The sequence below is a fragment of the Macaca thibetana genome, chromosome 4 (genome assembly GCF_024542745.1).
Source record: "Macaca thibetana thibetana isolate TM-01 chromosome 4, ASM2454274v1, whole genome shotgun sequence".
NCBI lineage: Eukaryota > Metazoa > Chordata > Mammalia > Primates > Cercopithecidae > Macaca > Macaca thibetana.
The window spans coordinates 27,087,562-27,107,675 of record NC_065581.1 but is presented as its reverse complement, the minus strand read 5'-3'; the positions used below and the strand labels follow the sequence as shown (position 1 = coordinate 27,107,675).

Sequence of the window (20,114 nt, the reverse complement as noted above, 5' to 3'; positions counted from 1 at the left end):
TCTCTGTCTCCTTTCCTAGTGCTTTCATTTTGTGTATGTTGGTGTGCTTAATGGTATCCCACATTTCTTTACCTCCTCTCCTGAAACCACTGTTGCACTCTCTTTGCTATCTCTATTGTTTTGCCTTTTCCAGACTGTCATGTATTTGAAGTCATATGTAGCCTTTTCAGATGGTTCCATTCACTTAGCAATGTGGGTTTTAGGTTCCTCTATATCTTTTCATGACTTGACAGTGCATTTCTTTTTAATGTTGAATAATATTCCACTGTATGGTTATGCCATAGTTTATTCATTTGCCTGTTGAAGGACTTCTTGGTTGCTTCCAATTTTTGCAATTATGAATAAAACTTCTATAAACATTCATGTGCAGGTCCTTATGTGGACACTCACTTTAAGCTCATTTGGATGAACATATGGATTGTGGTGGTTGAATTGTATTGTAGGACTGTGTTTTAGCTTTGTAAGAAATTGCCACAGTGTCCTCCAACGTGGATGTACCATTTTGCATTATCATCAGTAATGAATGAGAGTACCTGTTGCTCCACCTCCTCCTTAGCATGTGGTGTTTTGAATTTTAGCCAATTGAATAGGTGTGTAGTAATATCTTACTGATGTTCAATTTTTAATTATAGTATCTTACTGATGTTTAAATTGCAATCAGTAGTATTTACTGATGTTTAGTTATATATAGCTAAACATTGACATATAGCATATGTTTAGCATCCTTTTACACTGTTTACCATCTGTATATCTTCTTTGGCGGGGTTTCTGTTCAGATATTTTGCCCATTAATTTTTTACCTTATTATGAGTTTTAACATTCTATGTATGTTTTGTATACCAGTGCTTCAGCAGATACATACGTATTATGCAAATATTTTCTCCAGTCTGTGGCGTGTCTTTTCACTCTCTTAACAGTGCCTTTCACAGAGCAGAAGAGAACAGGAGGTGGCCTGAGCAAGGGACTGAGCCGAGTGTTTGTGGAGGGCTCAGGTTCTGGGCCGTAAGACGCGATTTCCCGTTCGTTCACTCCGGATCTCTGAGGCCACTCCTGATGGCAATCGCCATGAGCTTTCCAAGTGCGAACAGGAAGGAAACCGGGATTCGGCCGCTGGGAGACACAGGTGGACCTCAAAGGTGGCTGTGCGGCAAATGACTGACATCTACTGGCAGCGTCAAGAGCTGCAGAAAGGGAGAAGAGCGGGGATCTTCAATCAGGGGCCTTCCCGACTGCTAGTGCCACAAATGCCATCCGGACGGCACAGGTACACCGGTCCAGACCTCCAGTCCTGCGCACCTGCGAAAGCCGCCCGCACTCACCCCGCGGGGCGCGGATAGTGCTCCCCACTCAGACTCAGGGGATCCCGCGGGCAGACAGATCTGCGCCGGGGCCCTGAGCCCCCTGAGCCTGTACCTTCGAGGCCCAGAATAGTCGCAGCTTGGAAACTGTGCACCCACTCGATTCCAGCTCCGCGCCACTTGGTGAATACGGACCACAGGGTCCCAGACAGCCGCTGCCGACGCCAGGGGCGAGGGGCCGTGCGCTTCCTCTCGAGTTCCTCTCCCCGCGCCAAGTACTGTAACTCGCTGCAGAGAGAGCAAAACGTCTGACCGCCCCGCTGAGGTCTCAAAACAGCTAAGCAAGTTACTGGGACTGCTGAAGTCCCGCGCGTCCCCCGTTCCCGCGGGTGCCGGGTCTGGAGAGTGCCAAGCGCCCTGAGACTCGCGCTTTCCTCGCGCGTGAATCCCAACGGTCAACCGAACACTGCGCTCTTCGACTCGGTCCGATTGTGCAGATGTCCGAAACCTCGGAAGCCAAAACCTTGCTTGAAGCCACTGACCCCGCCTCATATCTCCTCATGGGCAGTTTCCTGAGCAAGCTGGGACTTTCGCCCTCGTCCCCAGCCCAGGTGCGCGCCGACTTGCCCGAGAGGCCCACGAAACGCCGGCCAACTCAGCCCCTTCACCAAGTTCATCGGGTTCAGTTCGTCCACCGCGCCCACCCTGCCCCACGGTATAGACCTGTGAGGAGGTCGCCAAACCTGGATCCTGCCAATCCAACCACGTGGCTGGCCAACGAGGCTTGGAGGCGCTTTCCCATGAAGAAGTCCCAGAATTCCACCCTGGGGCCTCTCCCTTCAGACTGGTGGGAAACTTACTTAAAGCGGACTATTTGGTCTCTTCGACATCCTAGGCCAATTTGGAGCCCAGTGACCATCAAGATCACTCCTCCTGACGGGAGGGTGTCCCCTTCCACTTCTCCTGAAGATGTAATTGCCCTTGCAGAACCCCCACCCTCTGAGGAGCCCTCAGATCCGTGTTCAAAGGAGACAGTGTTGAGGGCCCTCAGAGAGTGCAGAAAAGGGAAAGGGAGGTTGGAAGAACCACTATTCCCTGAGGGCTTGGACAGTAAGAGAAGGAGTCCAGAGACCAGACCATCTGCATTTAAGCCTCTGATGAAAAATGGAACCCTCACTTCTTTTGTGCCCAGGCCTGGGCCGCTGAAGAGAAGTCTCCATTCCTGGAGCTCGGATCACAGCTTGACTAAGAGACCCAGTTGCTCCTCCATGAGCTCCTTGGCCAGCATATACAGAGGTGGCCCCCTCAGCTCCAAAAGGAATGCTATTTCCAGCTCTTACAGCTCTTCCAGAAATTTCTCAGACCCTTGGAAAAGAAGTATTCCCAGTGTATCATTCGAGACACCAGAGTGGCCAATAAAAAAGAAAAAAATTGATCATCGGCCTTACTCTTCAGTCCCACTGGTATCAGATTTTGAGTCCTCAGGAGCATCTGGAAGTTCTGGGCAGCAAAATCAAAAGATTCCACAGCTGCAGTCTAGCCCTGAGAACCTGCTGTCGGAGATCCCACTTCCCCAGCTTGGTTATGCAGTCTCTGATGAGGACTTGACCTTGGGGAAGAAAACTGAACTACAGCGGAGCAACAACGCGAGAGAAGATACAACTGAGGTCACCACAGACCCTGTCCCTGAGACTTGGCTTGCTATTCAGCCTTCCCTATCTCTCACTCTGCCTTCTTCGGAAACAGATCTAACCCAGGGGGCGAATCCTCAGTTGCAAAACTTAACAAAAATGCAGAAGTCTCTAGGTCCACTGACCTCCCCACAGTCCACGGGAGAGGTAACCAGTGTGGCCCATTCTCCTTTGAAGACACCCAGCCTACCAACCCCACCAGGGTGCTCACAGTCAGAGCTCCTTCCAGGCACCTCTCCAGACTCAAAGCCCACAGCTACTTTCATCGTGCTGACCCCCACCTCTCCCACATCACCAGTTACTGACACCATCTGGCTGCCTTCAACCTTTCAGGCTGACAGGTCTCCCATGCCCCCAGACCTACCTGCACCACCCACCATCCAAAGTACTTTGCTTGGAATGGTGAGTAGCCCAACTCCCCATCTTTCCGCATCTGCACCTCCTGATGCAACTTCTGCTCACCTCATGTTAAAACCGATTTTGGGGCCCCTGCACAACAGCGAGATTGGAGGCTCCTCATATTCCAAAATTTCAGTCACAGCTGCAGCGTCTTTAAGCTCTTCCCTCTCAACTCAGGGCACCTTAACTCCTACCTTCAAGCCTATCTTTGGCAGCATAGATCCACTTAAAACTATGCCCATGATAGCTCCTTTCTCCTCCAAGCAGACCCCTCCTCCATTTACTCATGCTTCTACCCATCATTTCCATGGCCTGGTCAAGGCCACCACTGTGGTCATGCCCACCACCCTAGCCAGCACATCTAAAGACTCTGTTTTTAAGCCACCTTTGGATTTTGGTGTAGTGAATGTTACAGGTGCCATAGGCAACACTTATTCTGTCCCTTCCACTTGCGACACTTTCCTGCTTAGGACTGCTCAGGCCTTCAGAGCCGACTTCACCCCAGCCACAGGATTCATTTTCCCACCACACCACCGTCCTACCATTCCTACTGTGCACACAGTCACCATCTTTACCCAGGTCCTTTCCAGTGCTGTCCAAATATCCCCTAGAAGCAGCACTGCTAATTTCAGGAGTGTGGGCAGCCCTCTGCCTGCCTCAGCCCTAGTATCCACGAACTGGCCTGCATCATCCCCCAGCGTCTCCAGCCTGACTCCAGCAATCACAAGTCCCTTGGGATCAAGCTCAAGGCCACCTTTCCCACTATCCCAAGGAGCTAATCCCCAGCCTGCATTTGGTGCCACAGATGGACAGAAACAAGGGCCTTCCCAGCCAGCCCTTACTCCAAGTGTCAGTAGCTCTTTTCTTTTTGGGAGCTCAGCAGTGGCATTGCCAACCCCAGTGCCAACTCCAGCTCAGCCAGCCTTCATCAGTACCACACAGTCAGCCTTGGGGTGTTTGATACCCTCAGCCTCCACCTCTCAAACCCCTGCCAGCACCTGGCCAGGCATTGGCAGCATTCCAGCAGGTTTTCCCATTAGTCAAGCTAGTACAACTGGGTTTAGAATTGTAATTCAGACCCACCAAAGTGGGGCTTTTGGCTCAGTGTTTGGCAGCAGAGCCCCACGACCTTTCGCTTTTGGGGGATTCGTGACCCCTATGGACTGTGATGAGTCTGGGATTAGAATGACTGGCCCAGACATGAGCTCCACCTCCGGAGCTTTCAGCATTGGAGCATTGCCTAGTGGGACCACCAGTACCATGATCCCATATGGAAAAGGCTGGAGCCAGAACACTCAAGGCCTGCCCAGCCACAGCACAGCTTTTGCCTTGGGGAGAGCCAGCATTTCTGCAAGAAAGACTATGGCCCCCATTGCTCAAAGCACCCCAGTCCCTGGACAAGCTAAGGCAGGCAGCAGTGTTGACTTTGGGATGCCTTTTCCACCTGCCCAGGGCTCTGTTGGGAGAGGACCTTTTAGATCATCAGCCTCTTCATTTTCCATGGGCACAAAATCAAAAACCTCAAAGAATCGGGAACAAGGGCATTCCCGAAGGCATCATGCCTACAAGAAGTAGCCTGTGTTCCCTGTCACTTGCACCCTGATTTGGACCTCAGTATTGTTTTTGAAAAACCTCAGTGTCTTCCAATTTTCTAAAGTAAACATACTTCAGATCTAAAGCTGGAGCTTTAGATGTTCACACTGTGTGTACTAATCTACATCCTTGAAGAACGTGAAGGACTAAAGCATCTAGTGGTGATTGCAGATTGAGGCCAGGTGTTCCGTTGGACTTGAACAGAACCTCGCCTTCCCCTTCCTGTCCACTCCTCTCTGTGTCAGGTGTGCAGCATGCACATCAGCAGGATCTATAATATCCAGACTTTCCAAACAAGTTGAATGTCTATCAGTAAGAACATTTTTTCATACATCCCACCATCCCTACTGCTGGTAAACGCTAACATGTTCTCTGTCAGTCACTATACATTGTCTTTTTGAGAGTGTCACTTAAATGGAATCAAACAGTATGCAACCTTTGGAGACTGGCTTCCTTCACTCAGCATAATTCCACTGAGATTTATCCAAGTTGTTACTTATATCAATCATTTATTTCTTTTATTGATGATTAAAAATCCATTTTTAATTGTATTCAATTGTATGAGTATACCACAGTTCATTTATCCATTTACCTGTTGAAGAACATTTATTTCCATTTTTTCTCGATAATAAGTAAAGTCACCATAAACATTCATGTTCAGGTTTTTGTGTGAACATGTTTTCATTTCTCTAGGAAACTTTCTGGGAGTGGTATTGCTGGGTTATATGATAAGTGTATATTTAACCTTATGAGAAACTGTCAAACTATTGAGTTAATGAGAATCCTATGAGTAGGCACTGTTTCAGTCATTATTTTGCAGATGGGGACAGAACAATGAGGAAGCCAAGTAGTTTGTCTAACGACACACAGTGAGAAAGTGACAAAGGCATGAATTGCGTCTGGGGTGTTGGCCAGGATGCAGAGAAAACATTGTACGTTGCTGGTAGAAATGTATATTAGTACAGCCATTATGGTAAATGGTATGAAAGTTCCTCAAAAAACTAAAAATAGAACTGCCATATGATGCCCCAATCTCACTTCTGGATGTATATTCAAGGAAATTGAAGTCAATGTGTTGAAGGGATATCTGCACTCCCATGTTTATTGCGGCATTATTCACAACAGCCAGGATATGGCATCAACCTAAATGTCTGTCCATCAATGACTGAATGGATAAAGAAAATGTGGCATAGATACACAATGAAATATTATTCAGCCTTAACAAGAAGGAAATTCTGTCATTTGCAAATGTGTAAGATGAACCTGGAGAACATCATGCTAAGTGAAATAAGACAAGCACAGAAAGCAAATACCACATGATCTCATTTATTTGTGGAATCTAATATAGTTGAACTCATAGAACTAAAGAGTAGAATGTGGTTACTGGGGTTGGGGGAGAGGAAGGGAATGAGCTATTGGTCAAAGGGTACAAAGTTTCAGATAGATAGGAGGAATAAGTTTTGAAATATATTGCACAGCAAGGTGACTATAAGTCAACAAAAATGAATTGCCTATTTCAAAATAAGAGAGTAAATTTCAAATGTCCCACCATAAAAAATGATAGGTAATTCAGCTCCTCTGGGTATGAAAAAATAAAAGATAGGCAAGGGAACATATCCAGCACCTGATTTAATTTAATTAACTAGCTTGATTTAATCATTCCACACTGTATACATATATGGAAACATCAAAACATCACACTGTACCTCATAAATGTAGACAATTATGATTTGTCGATGAAAAATAATTTTAAATTTTAAAAAATTGTTGCTAGGTAGTTTGGCTCCAAAGACTGTGCTCCTCACCCCTCATTATGGGACTTTCCTGGAGTAAAGGGTAGTGGTAAAAGTATAATATAGTCCAAATCTAGGCTGACACGTGGCTCACCTCACATAGGAAAGTTTCTCAATCACTCTGTGCCTTTTACCTAATTAATAGAGAATAACTCAAAGGAAAATTAAGCATCTTAAGCCCTTAGACTAGTACTTGAATACAGGGAGGAAACAATGCCTCTTAGCTGATAGTACATTCCATAGTCCTCTTTCCGGACACCCAACACCTACGATGTCTTCAACTTTCCTCAGTGTAGAAAGTATGATATAAATGTGGGTTATTTTCAATCTACCCCTGGAAGGCAGTCATTTTCCTTAGTCAAGAGTTAATAATCTAGGAATGGTCCAATTGCTTCAGCTCTCTTTTCTGGATCGATAGCAGACACCATGCTGGTTAGTCTAAAGAATGTCAAAACTGTGTTTACAACTGTAAAATTAGTGATATATTAATCAATGGACATTGAAAAGAGGTCATGATAAAAATTTATGGTATACAAGATGCGGACTGGCTACATCAGCCATAGTCCAACAAAATATAACACAAGCCACAAATGTGAGCCAGGTATATAATTTTAAATAGTCTAGAAGCCACATTAAATGGGTGGTGATATGTATTATTTAATATACTCAAAATATTATTTTAACATTTAATTAATTTGAAAAAAATTAGAGTTTTTTCACATAAAGTGTACAAAATCTGTTGTGTATTTTACATTTACATCCATCTCAAGTTCAGTCACATTTCTTTCCTTCTTTTTTTTTTTTTTTTTTTTGTTAGAGACAAGGTCTCACTTTGTCATCCAGGCTGGAGTGCAGTGGTGTGATCTCGGCTCACTGCAGCCTCGACCTCCCGTGCTCAGGTGATCCTCCCACCTCAGCCTCCCAAGTAACTGGGATTACAGGCACGCTCCACCATGCACAACTAATTTTTTATGGAAACGAGGTTTCACCATGCTGCCCAGGCTAAGTCTAGCCACATTTCATGTGCTCAATAGCCACTGTAGATAACAAGTACATGAATAGTGCAGGTCTAAAACGTTTTAGAGTTGCTTCTTATCCTTCATCAACACAGCATAAGAATATGGCAAGACTTACAGCTTTCTCCCTTAAGGAGGGCACCCCAGGTTCAATCCCCAAAGACTCTGTATTCAACAATTATATTACAAGTCTTCTTACTGGCTAGTACTCTAGCTTAAGGAAACAGAATAACTCCTCTTGAATGTTGTTGTGTTTACTTCAAGTGAAACTTTCATGCAAGATATGACTGGATTCTCTAAAAGAGAGAATGCTGGAATTTAATGAAATTAAAGGACTGGTTAAAGAATAGCTATAAATTGTTTGGTGCCTTTGTATGTGTGTCTATATGTCTATCTATCTGTGGGTTTGTGTGTGAGCAGCTGCCCTGTATGTGTTGATTTCCCCACCAGTAGTTTTAACTGACTTCCCCACCATTGCCACAGAAATAGCCTGACTCTCTTTACTCATTTTCCAGGGACCTCAGGATATACCCTCTGCTCCACTCCTGGACTGGCATAGTTAGTACTGCACATGCCCAACCACTCACGACAATGCATAAAAGGAAGCCAAAAAGAAAACAATAGAAAAGCATATGGTCTTCATGTAGTAATTGCAGCCAGCCACAGAAGAGACCTGTCCCTACTCAGGAGATCTTTCTTTGCCTCTGAAGTCCAGATCCATGGTCCAAACAGACACGTTTTCCTGAATATTGAATGAATGAGCACCTCAGTTAAACAATAAGTATTTCTTAGTTTTCTGGAGCTCCATTTAATTTCTGTTTTTTTTTTTTTTTTTTTCTTTTGGAATTAATACATTAAAAGGAAACTTTCTTCCTATTTAGGAGAAGGCTTTCAAAATCTATCAGAGCCAGTACCCCTATTAGGTCCACCATTCTGTCATACATTAAGGCCTTTTATAAACAATCCTACCTTCCTGGGAGGAGAGCAAAGCTCAGCAAAATAGTTTTGCATTGAGAGGGTGTTATCTGTGGGAGGCACAGCTCAGGTACTTTTTCCAGATAGTGCTAGAAATTTCCTTCTGCTCCTACGGACCACTTCATGGCTCTACAACTCCATTTAGGAAGTTGTCCTCTGGTCAATTTTGCCTTAGCTCCCTGAAGTGTATATAGAACATACTTTCCTTTTTCTTGCCTTCTTTCTTTCCTTTCTTCATTTCTGCTTTCACTTTTTTCAGTACTTTATTGAAGTATACTTTACATACATACAATAAAATGTAAAAAAAAAAGTATACGTAGACCTCAATGAATTTTATATATGTATAATTTCATGTAATTTTGAAATTACACCATCCAGATTAAGATTGAGAAAATATCCAAATTGCATTGGGTTCCCTTATCAAGTCAATAATGCATCCTGCAAGCGAAGTTGTATTCTGACTTCTATCACCAGATGTTAGTTTGCCTGTTCCGGAACTCGATAGAAGTGAAATCATAGCGTATATCCCATAGTGTGGCATTTTTGCACAACGTTATGGTTTTGAGATGTATTTATGTCATTTTAAGATTTATTTGAGTTGGGTGTGGTGACTCATGCCTGTAATCCCAGCACGTTTGGAGGCCGAGACGGGAGGATTGCTTGAGCTCAGGAGTTCAAGACCAGCATGGGCAACATAGAGAAAGCCCCTCTCTACAAAAAATACAAAACCTGAAAAAAAAAAAAATTAGCCGGGTGTGGTGGAGCGCGCCTGTAGCCCCAGCCACTCGGGAGGCTGAAGCAGGAGGATTGCTTGAACCTGGGAAGCAGAGGAGAGGTTGCAGTGAGCCTAGATCGCCTAGCTGCCCTCCAGCCTGGGTGAGAGAGGCCATGTCTCAAAAAAATAATAATAATAATAATAATAAATAAAAACATTTATGTGTATTTAAAGAGTACTTGTGTTGTCACAGAAATTCATTCTTAGAGCTAAATAGGATTCCATTTTATAAATAAACCAGAATTTGTTGGTATGAGTAAATATAAACTTACTGATTATCATCTTAGCAAAGGAAAATAAAAGGTCTTTTCAGCCTGCTAGCAGAGTGGCGCAGCGGCAGCGTGCTGGGCCCGTAACCTAGAGATCGACGGATCCTAAACCATTCTCTGCTAGGGTGTTTATGTTAATGATCACTATTTCCCAGGATCGTGGGTAGCTTGATATAATAAAGAAAATCAGATACTCAACGTCTCCTTACTTAACGTCTTAAAATTAATTATTACTCCATCGCCCAACTTTTATAAAGGCGTTAATCGTTTTCTTTTCTCATCTGTTCTTGCAATACCTTCCCTTATCAGTCATTTCAAAAGAGAGATGACAAATTTAACTTTAATTTCTAGCGGATTCGCGTTCTGTCTTCCAGTGAATATAATACACAACTATCTTTGGTATGTTATGGTTTTATAATTTTCGTACACGAGAAGGAAAAGCATTTTTTACTTCTGCTCAATAACTATACAGTCGTCCTTTGGTATCCGTGAAAGGTTGGTTTCAGGACCTCCCGCGAATAGTAAAATCTACCAATGCTCAAGCCCTTGATGTAAAATGACCGAGTATTTGCATATAACCTATGTACACCTTCCGGCATACTTTAAACCATTTCTAGATTATTTATCGCACCTTATATCAGGGGTCCCAAACCTCCTGGCCGCGAAGTGGTACCGGTCCGGTCCGTGGAAAAATTGTCTTCTACTAAATCGGTCCCTACTGCCAAAAAGGTTGTGGATCGCTGTCTTACATGATGCGAATGCTATGTAAATAGTTGTTATATCGCACTGCATAGGGAATAATGACAAGAAAATTTCTGTACATGTTCAGTATAGACGCAGGGTTTTTTCAAGTATTTTAGATCCGCGGTAGGTTGAATCCATTGCATGCAGAACCCATGGTTACGAAGCGCCAGCTGTTTCGCATTTTTACTTGGGTTAGACTCTCCTGCTCACTGTCACTCCTTTGTACGCTTTCACACATGATTTGTAAACTTCAGATAAAGTTAACGAGAATGCTTTGTGAATTCTTCTCTAAAGCAATATATGTTAATCACGAAGACACCTTCTTTTTTTTTTTTTTTTTTTTTTTTGAGACGGAGTTTCGCTCTTGTTGCCTAGGCTGGAGTGCAATGGCACGAACTCGGCTCACCGCAACCTCCGCCTCCCAGATTCAAGCGATTCTCCTGACTCAGCCTCCCTAGTAGCTGGAATTACAGGCATGTACCACCACGCCCAGCTAATTTTGTATTTTTAGTAGAGACGGGGTTTCTCCATGTTGGTCAGGCTGGTCTGAAACTCCCGACTTCAGGTAATCCGCCCGCCTCGGCCTTCCAAAGTGCTGGGATTATAGGCATGAGCTACCGCGACCGGCCCAAAAAGACACAATTTTTATCCCCACATACATAAACTAGAGTCATTTGGACTTTATGGGGAAAACAGAAACAAATAAGTTAAATCTGAAATGCTAGTGGGGGAAATGGAATGCATTAAATGTTTTTTAAGTTTATGCATCAGGATTCAATAGCAAAATCGGGGAGGGGAGTCTTAGTACGATATTTGCAATTTTTGTTGTTGTTGATGAGGAAATTTTTTTTTTTTTTTTTTTTTTTTTGACTACAGGCGCGCACTACCACGCCCACCTAACTTTTTTTTTTTTTTTAGACGGAGTTTAGCTCTTGTTGCTTAGGCTGGAGTGCAATGGCGCGATCTCGGCTCACTGCAACCTCCGCCTCCCGGGTTTAAGCAATTCTCCTGCCTCAGCCTCCCGAGTAGATGGGATTACAGGCATGCGCCACCACTCCTGGCTAATTTTGTATTTTTGGTAGAGACGGAGTTTCACCATGTTGGTCAGGCTAGTCTCCAACTCCTGACCTTAGGTGATCCGCCTACCTCGGACTACCAAAGTGCTGGGATTATAGGCGTGAGCCACCGCTCCCGGCCTATGTTTCGTGTTTTTAGTAGAGACAGGGCTTCGCTATATTGGTCTCGAACTCATGGACTCAAGCGATCCGCCCGCCTCCGTCTCTCAAAGTGCTGGCAATTACAAGAATAAACCCCCACACCCAGCCGTGAGAAAAAAAATTTAAATTAAAGCCCTCTTTAGTGAGTCGTTACATATGGAAAAAAAAAAAGTATATAAATTATTCTAAACAATGAGCACCCTAATTTATGAGAATTTACACACAAAAAAATGAATCGGACAAACGGAAATAAGATGATGAGGGGAGCACGTTTTGTTCCTTTAATCTTGCTGCTTTGAAGATGTTCTTGACCCCCTAGGCCTACAATCTTCAATTTATTTTTACCAAATGTCCAGTCATAGGAGACTAGTTTATACCTGCAGTGCGTGTACACATTGGGATAGTGTGAAACAGAGTGAATAGGGACGATATCTATTAACTTCTATGGAACAATTTCTAGAAGACATTGTTAAGTGAAGAAAAAGCAAAATGCAAAGGACTATTTATAGTACTATATTACTTTCTGAAGTGCAAGAAGAAAGGAAAAATAAGACAGACATGCAGAAGGATAAATCAGGAAGCAATGAAGTCAATTATCAATTACCTAGAAGTGTAGTGGTTGCCAGACTGTGGCTCACACTTTTAATCCCAGCCCTGTGGGAGGCTGTCCGGAGCTGCACGCCCCGGCCATAGCGAATAATAATTAAAGATTAAACGCCTGAGCTATATTCATTTCCACTCCACACCTTCTCCCTATCTTTGCCTTTTTTCCCCTGTACTAATACCTCATTAAAGATGGCGCTCTTCTTGCTTCTTCTTCACTCACTTTTCCCGCCCCCGGGAAAATTGTTACTTAATAGCGCAAGCGCAACATGACGTCCGACCGGAGAAACCGAAACCAACCTGGCCACGCCCTTGGCAATGAGATCATTTCCGCCTTGGCCCAACCCCTTCCCCTCCAAGTGTATATAAGGCAGTGCATTACCGCGATTAAACGAGACTTGATCAGAGCACTGTCTTGTCTCCATTTCTCGTGTCTCTTGTTCCCCAAATTCCCACCCCCTCCTCCAGGACCTGCTCTGACGATCCCGCGGGCCGGGATAGGAGGCCGGGGCGGGCAGGTCCTTGAGATCGAGAGATCAGGAGACCAGCCTGAGAGAAAGGGCAAAATCCTGTCTCTACAAAAACAAAAACAAAACAAAACAAAAAAAACACGAGCTATTCTGGAGAGGTGAGAGGGTGGTTTGAGCCTCTGGGAGGTGGAGGTTGCAGTGAGCTGAGATCACGGCCCTACATTCCAGCCTGGGCTGATATTCAAGAGGATACCAAACCACGGTGTAGGAAAAGAAAGAACCAGACCAAGTTACTTTTAACTTGGGGCAGGACGAGAATTACAAACAAATCTTGGACTCTTTTTAATTGATTTTGTTTTCTGTTGTAATGTGGACAAAGCAATTTTGAAGCAATTTTAGGTGTATTATAGGATAGGGCACGTGAGTAAATGTGTTGATTTACTCATTTGAGTAAATCATTTCAGCCACTATTCTAATTGCAGAAGAGGATCATACAAATAGATGGTGGGAAGGCAAACAAAAATTTAAAATTAAAAAAAATTTTTTAAAAGCCCCTCAGGAGATACATTAGAATTGTAAATATCTGGACGGGCACGGTGGCTCACGCAGGTGCCGGTAATTCCAGCACTTTGGGAGGACGAGGCCAGATGATCACCTGAGGTCGGCGGTTCAAGACCAGCCTGACCAATATGGAGAAACCCCATCTCTACTAAAAATACAAAATTAGCTGGGGGGGTAGTGGCACATGCCTGCAATCCTAGCTACCCGGGAGGCTGAATCAGGAGAATCGCTTGAACCCGGAAGGTGGAGGTTGCAGTGAGCCAATATCACGCCACTGCACTCCAGCCTGGGCAACAAGAGAAAAACTCTGGCTCAAAAAAACAAACAAACAAACAAAACAAAACAAAAAAAAAACCTCTCGGCTTTCGGAGGGGGCAAAGGTGCAACTTTCTTCGGTCGTCCGGAATCCGGGTTCATCCGACACCAGCCGACGAAGTTCGACCCCAACCAGATCAAAGTCGTATACCTGAGGTGCACCTGAGGTGAAGTCGGTGCCACTTCTGCGCTGGCCCCCAAGATCGGCCCCCTGGGTCTGTCTCCGAAAAAGGTTGGTGATGACATTGCCAAGGCAACGGGTGACTGGAAGGGCCTAAGGATTACAGTGAAACGGACCATTCAGAACAGACAGGCCCAGATTGAGGTGGTGCCTTCTGCCTCTGCCCTGATCATCAAAGCCCTCAAGGAACCACCAAGAGACAGAAAGAAACAGAAAAACATTAAACACAGTGGGAATATCACTTTTGATGAGATCATCAACATTGCTCGACAGATGCGGCACCGATCCTTAGCCAGAGAACTCTCTGGAACCATTAAAGAGATCCTGGGGACTGCCCAGTCTGTGGGCTGTAATGTTGATGGCAGCCACCCTCATGACATCATAGATGACATCAACAGTGGTTCCGTGGAATGCCCAGCCAGTTAAGCACAAAGGAAAGTATTTCAATAAAGGATCATTTGACAACTGGTGAAAAAAAAAGTAAATATCGTTGGGTACTCATAATTATTAAAATATTCATATGTATGTGCACACGTACATATGTGTGTGTCTATTTGCATATTTTGTATATGTGAGTATACACATGTATTTCCTAGATATTGTTGATAATCTAGAAGCAAAGGTGTCTTAGAAACAGTAAGTACACCTAGACCCTGGATATTGGTCTCTAATACATTCCTCACTAAAAGATCACCTCTGAGAAATAGGAGACTTCAGGACAGGGACAGGGTAAATGTAGTAGAGCCTAGAACAATTTGTCATGCCAGAAATTAAGAAAGTTTTAAGAAATATGGTGGAGGAATGTCACAAGGACAGAGTACTTAGCTTGAAGGGTCTGCCTCTGACAAAATCTGGGATACATGGACTACCAAAGTTATTAACAAGGCAATAATGGAATTGTAAACCACTGAGAAATAAGATTTTATGAGCCCATACTGATAATAAATACATAAATGGATGTTAAAAGGGGACTCTTTTTTTATTTTTTATTTTTTGAGACAGAGTCTCACTCTGTCACCTAGGCTGGAGTGCAGTGGCACAATCTCGGCTCACTGCAACCTCCGCCTCCCGGGTTCAAGCGATTCCCCTACATCAGCTTCCCAAGTAGCTGGGACAACAGGCGCCCGACACCATACCCGGCTTTTTTTTTTTTTTTTTTTTTTTTTTTTTTTAAGTAGAGATGGGGTTTCACCATATTGGCCAAGCTGGTCTTGAACTCCTGACCTTGAGATCCGCCCTCCTCGACCTCCCAAAGTGTTGGGATTAGAGGCGTGAGCCACAGCGCCCGGCCAAGGGGGATTCTTGATTACAATAGAATGCCAAAGTAAAAACTGGTAAATGTGAAGAAAATTCTGGAGTTAAAAAAAAACATCATTTTGCAACCATCATAGTAAATATGGTCCACGTAGGAATTATCAATAGACGCTAACTCTAGAGGAAAATTTTGATGGGGAGCAAGTTATTTGTATGATCTTTAAGCATCTCCCGCAGATTGCTTATTAGTTGCAAGGAGGAAACTATACATATATATCAACTTGACTATGTGATTGGAATTAACCTCAGTAATGAGGGGCAATGAACATTGCATGTCTCCAGATTTAATAGTCCTGAGAACGACATGTCACATACATTCTATTCTCTGGGATGCAAAACGTGAACCCAATTATAAGGGGAGAAAATCACGCAAAGCCCAAATAAGAAATGTTCTATGTTTTAAAAATGTGAGCAGTTAACCATGTTCTTCAAAAAGTCAACGTCATAAAATACAAAGAAAGGTTGTGAAAATGTTCCAGGTTAAAGGAGACTAAAGGGGTACGGAAAACACCCAATTCTAGACTGACTCCTGAATCGGAGGGGGTAAATACTACAAAGGATATTATTGGTCAATTGAAAAAAATGGAATACAGGTTAGAAAATTCCTAAAAACTGGCCGGGCGCGGTGGCACAAGCCTGTAATCCCAGCACTTTGGGAGGCCGAGACGGGCGGATCACGAGGGCAGGAGATCGAGACCATCCTGGCTAACACGGTGAAACCCCGTCTCTACTAAAAAATACAAAAAATTAGCCGGGCGAGGTGGCGGGCGCCTGTAGTCCCAGCTACTCCGGAGGCTGAGGCAGGAGAATGGCGTGAACCCGGGAGGCAGAGCTTGCAGTGAGCTGAGATCCGGCCACTGCACTCCAGCCCAGGCGACAGAGCCAGACTCCGTATCAAAAAAAAAAAAAAAAGAAAAGAAAAAAAAAAAAAAGAAAATTCCTAAAAACTTATATCAATGTTAAATATACTGAATTGGTAACTATATTATGGCTATAGCACAAGAAACTACTCCTTTAGGAAATACTCACTGAAATATTTAAGGGCAAAGGAACATAATATATATAATTTACTCTTAAATGTTCTGGGACACATGCACACAAACATACACAGATATAAACATATACGGAGAGAGAGAGAATTAACGTTAATAGGTGAATCCTGATAAAAGGAATATGGGTGGTCTTTATACTATTCTTATTCTTAATTTCTTTCCTTAAGTTTAAAATTATTTCTGGATAAAAAGTTTTAAAAGGCCGAGCGCCATGGCTCACGCCTGTAATCCCAGCACTGTGGGAGGCCGAGGCGGGTGAATCACCTGAGGTCAGGAGTTCGAGACCAGTCTGGCCAAGAAGGTGAGACCCTCATCTCTACTAAAAATGCAAAAATTAGCTGGGCGTGGTGGCGGGCGCCTGTAGTCCCAGCTACTCGGAAGGCTGAGGCAGAAGAATCGCTTGAACCCGGGAGGCGGAGGTTGCAGTCAGCTGAGATCGTGCCGCTGCACTCCAGCCTGGTCGACAGAGTAAGACTCTGTCCAAAAAATAAAAAATAAATAAAAAATAAAAAACATTTTAATAAAAATTTGAGGAAGTGAAAATATTAGTATAACGAACATTCAACTTCCCATCAACCAGCTTAAACAATTAACAATATTTTGTCAATGTTTTCTCTATTGCTCCCCAACATCAGCTAGTATTTTGAAGAAAATCCAAGACTGGAGATTCCAAAGCACTTTACTTTGACAATAAGCAAAGGTACAGATTACTCGTTCATATGTAAACAGAGAGGAAGGTGACACACAAACTTCTGTTAATTGTTCGGAGGAGAGGGTAGTCAGGGTCTGACCAATGCCTTTGGTTCTTTGGCTTTGCAACATGAAGCACTATGTGAGTGGAGCAAGGGATCGGTTGCACCATGCGGACATCTTGGCTGAGAGCCCTTCAGGTGCGTGCTGGATGTAGTAAACTGTAATCTAAGAATGGAGAGTAATTCCACTCAGATCCGCAGGAATTCTGTGGAACCTCAGGAGGAAATAAAACTGATAGATGGTCGAGAGAAATAAGAGGAAGCAAAAGGAGGAAAGCTGTAGATAATGTATATAACGTTTCTGAGAACGACTCAGACCTGCGACAGAAACCTGGTTACCCTCTTAAAGAAAAGAGTCGACGAAGGTGGGATTCGAACCCACGCGTGCAGAGCACAATGGATTAGCAGTCCATCGCCTTAACCACTCGGCCACCTCGTCCTTCGGGCCGCAAGCTGTTTTTGGGATACTCCTTTAAGGCTTGTTTTTGACGAAGCTTTGCAGCTTGATTTTGGTGATGTGTTGATATGGATTGTGATGTCCTTCAACTTGTGGTCTCCTTAAAGAATTCTTACACAAAACAAGTTCTTTCCACCTTCGTATGGAGAACCTTTTACAGTTTGATGATCCTGCCCAACGCCCGTGTGTCCAGTCTTGAGTGTCATCGTTCCTCCGTATCCATTCTCACTTTCCAACTACAGTGATTTTTTTTTCTCCCCAAGCTCCATGCTCTCCTTCTCATTTTCTAACCGCAGCACTCCTAACTCTTCTCTCTGCCCTCACTTCACCTGCCTTAGTTCATCACTCATTTCTCAGATCTCAAGTTAGGCCTTACAGCCCTTCTTACTGAAGGCTAAGCCGCTGAAAATTGGGGGTGGAGGGGGAGGATGGGGGGGACTCTTTTTCTGTTGCAAATGTATTTCTGTTCTGTTTCTGCCACAGAATTTTATCCCAATATTACGTATTTTTATGCGTAAAGACCCTGTCATAACGCGCAGCAACGGAAAATACTTATATAAATTGAAACCTCTAATTTTTTTTATTTCCATTAATAATCCCCAAGAGTTTCACCGTTTTTCTTCTGGTTTGAATTACCTTTATATTCAATGGTGGCACACAATAACAAACACAAATCAACAATTTTGGTAAGTAATTTAGTATATATGAAAAGTAGAGTTGCACTGGAAATGCATCTTTTAGTGCAATGGCTGTTAACATGTTTTTTCTCCATCAATTCATGTGTCCGCGGATAAATACTTCTTATAGCTGGAATAAGAAAGGTTCGGTGGAATTAACAACTAAAAGATCAGTAGATTGTGGTTTTGAATAAGTCCGAGGCTTCCAAAAGGTGTTTTTATGATTATTTAAGGTGCATTATTTAAAGTGGAACCTTCAACACATTCCCATTACGTTTATCTAGTTTAATAAATAAATGGTAGTAGTAAATAAAAGTGAAACCTAGCAGGAAACTTGGGACCACGCAAAACATATAACTTTACGGATATTCATATTTGATAAAAGTCAAAGAATTTTCCTAGTAGTCTCAATAATTGTAAAAAAAATGAAAACACTAACTTTCCACGGCCCAATATGTACGTTCCGATTTGTTAAAAATGGAATGTTATTAGTCGGAAGTAAATGAGGAATTTGTCAGTTCCTTCATAAAATCATGTAAAATACGCAATTGAGACACGCAACCCTGTGTCTTGTTTACAGAAGACTTTGGAGACACCAGCATTTCCAATTGTTCTGTCACAGTAAGATGTTATCTAAAAGGCGAGAATGATTCGCAGGGGAAGACGGAAGTAGGGAGCATTCACATCCCACAGGGAGTTAATGCGCAGTAGGGGAGACACATTTGGGGAAATGTTTCTTTGTAGCCTCTAGGATCTCGTGGTCTCCGGTCCAGCAACCCTGTCGCTAAGCTTCTCTGCTGCACCGGGCGCTGGCTTCTCTGACATTCCTTTTTCAGAGAAGAAAAAGCGCAAGAACTTTTTCCTGATCACATTCCCTGCCTTCTCTCCTGGCTTACCGCTTTCTTCTTTCGTCCCCGCCTCTGTCCAAAACCGAACCGCCCCAGCAATTTCCGGGTGATCGAACTTCTCCAATCTGCCTAAGAGGGTCCGAGCTCTGAAATCCCTTCTTCAGGAGCTGGTCCATGCCCAGACGTGGAAATGCCAAGAAAGCCGAGTTGCTGCGCGCCCAGCAATGCGCTCAGGGAACCCTCACTAGGAAACGCTGAGGGACTTTGCGGGTTGGGGAGAGTGGGCGGGGAGGGGGCGTAGAGTAAACACTGTTATGCTGGGACAGGGAGTCTTTTCAGCTCATTTCCTCCTCTTCTCTGTCCAAGCAAAACTTGCTTGTGCAAACTCGAAGCAGCATCTATCTTTATTGACTATTGACTGTCGCCAGTTGTATCTTCCCGTCACCTGTTCTATCGGCCCAGCCCTCAGAAGTTGAGCTTGTATCCCCTTGTGGTCTTGTCTGAGGACAGTTTTCTCTCGGCTTCGGCGACTGTCAGCTCTTCCAGACCCATTACGTGGGTAAATCCTTTCCTTAGTTTCCATCCCAACTTTTCTCTGTCCGTGACTATCACCCAATTTCCTTTCCTCTTCTCATCAGCCTCAGTTTTAGCAGAGGACAAAATACTAAGGTTCCACCGAGATTTGAACTCGGATTACTGGATTCAGAGTCCAGAGTGCTAACCATTAAACCGTGGAACCTACATCTGCGACAGTCTTTCCTAAAGTCATAGGTGACCTATTTCGCCACCTTAGGTTGCTTCCCTCTGCCCCGAAGTTTGGGTGATGGGTACATTCTGCTTTTCCTCTTGGAGGATTAAGTCAAAAAGACGCTTACCTGCCACATGCCTACATTCAACACTTTTTACACCAGAGTCTTAATGGAAAACGTTGACTTCCAAATGTCCGGAGTCCTCTCATCCTTGTATTTCCTTTCAAGTGGTTTAAGAGCTTGGCGCCCCGGCCTCGGGTCTCTCTATTTCATCAGTGGAAAACAAGTGAGATTGTTAAACAAGACTGTGTGCCAGGTGCCAGGCACACAGTATACCAGGTTACCGTGTGCCAGGTTTTGTGACA

The 20,114-nt window shown here is 43.9% G+C and overlaps 1 protein-coding gene, 1 non-coding gene and 1 pseudogene across 2 annotated transcripts; 2 read left to right on the top strand and 1 right to left on the bottom strand.

Annotated features, from left to right (window-relative positions):
- The first annotated feature begins 1,747 nt into the window (after positions 1-1,747).
- POM121L2 (POM121 transmembrane nucleoporin like 2) lies at positions 1,748-5,641 on the top strand. Its single transcript, XM_050788892.1, has one exon. It carries the CDS (start codon positions 1,796-1,798, stop codon positions 4,961-4,963), a length of 3,168 nt encoding a protein of 1,055 aa, XP_050644849.1. The 5' UTR covers positions 1,748-1,795; the 3' UTR covers positions 4,964-5,641.
- A 1,670-nt stretch (positions 5,642-7,311) lies between these two features.
- Positions 7,312-14,380, top strand: LOC126953338 (60S ribosomal protein L12-like; annotated as a pseudogene).
- A 2,995-nt stretch (positions 14,381-17,375) lies between these two features.
- Positions 17,376-17,457, bottom strand: TRNAS-GCU (transfer RNA serine (anticodon GCU)). The gene has a single exon. It is a non-coding gene; the product is annotated as a tRNA-Ser (tRNA).
- Positions 17,458-20,114: the final 2,657 nt, after the last annotated feature.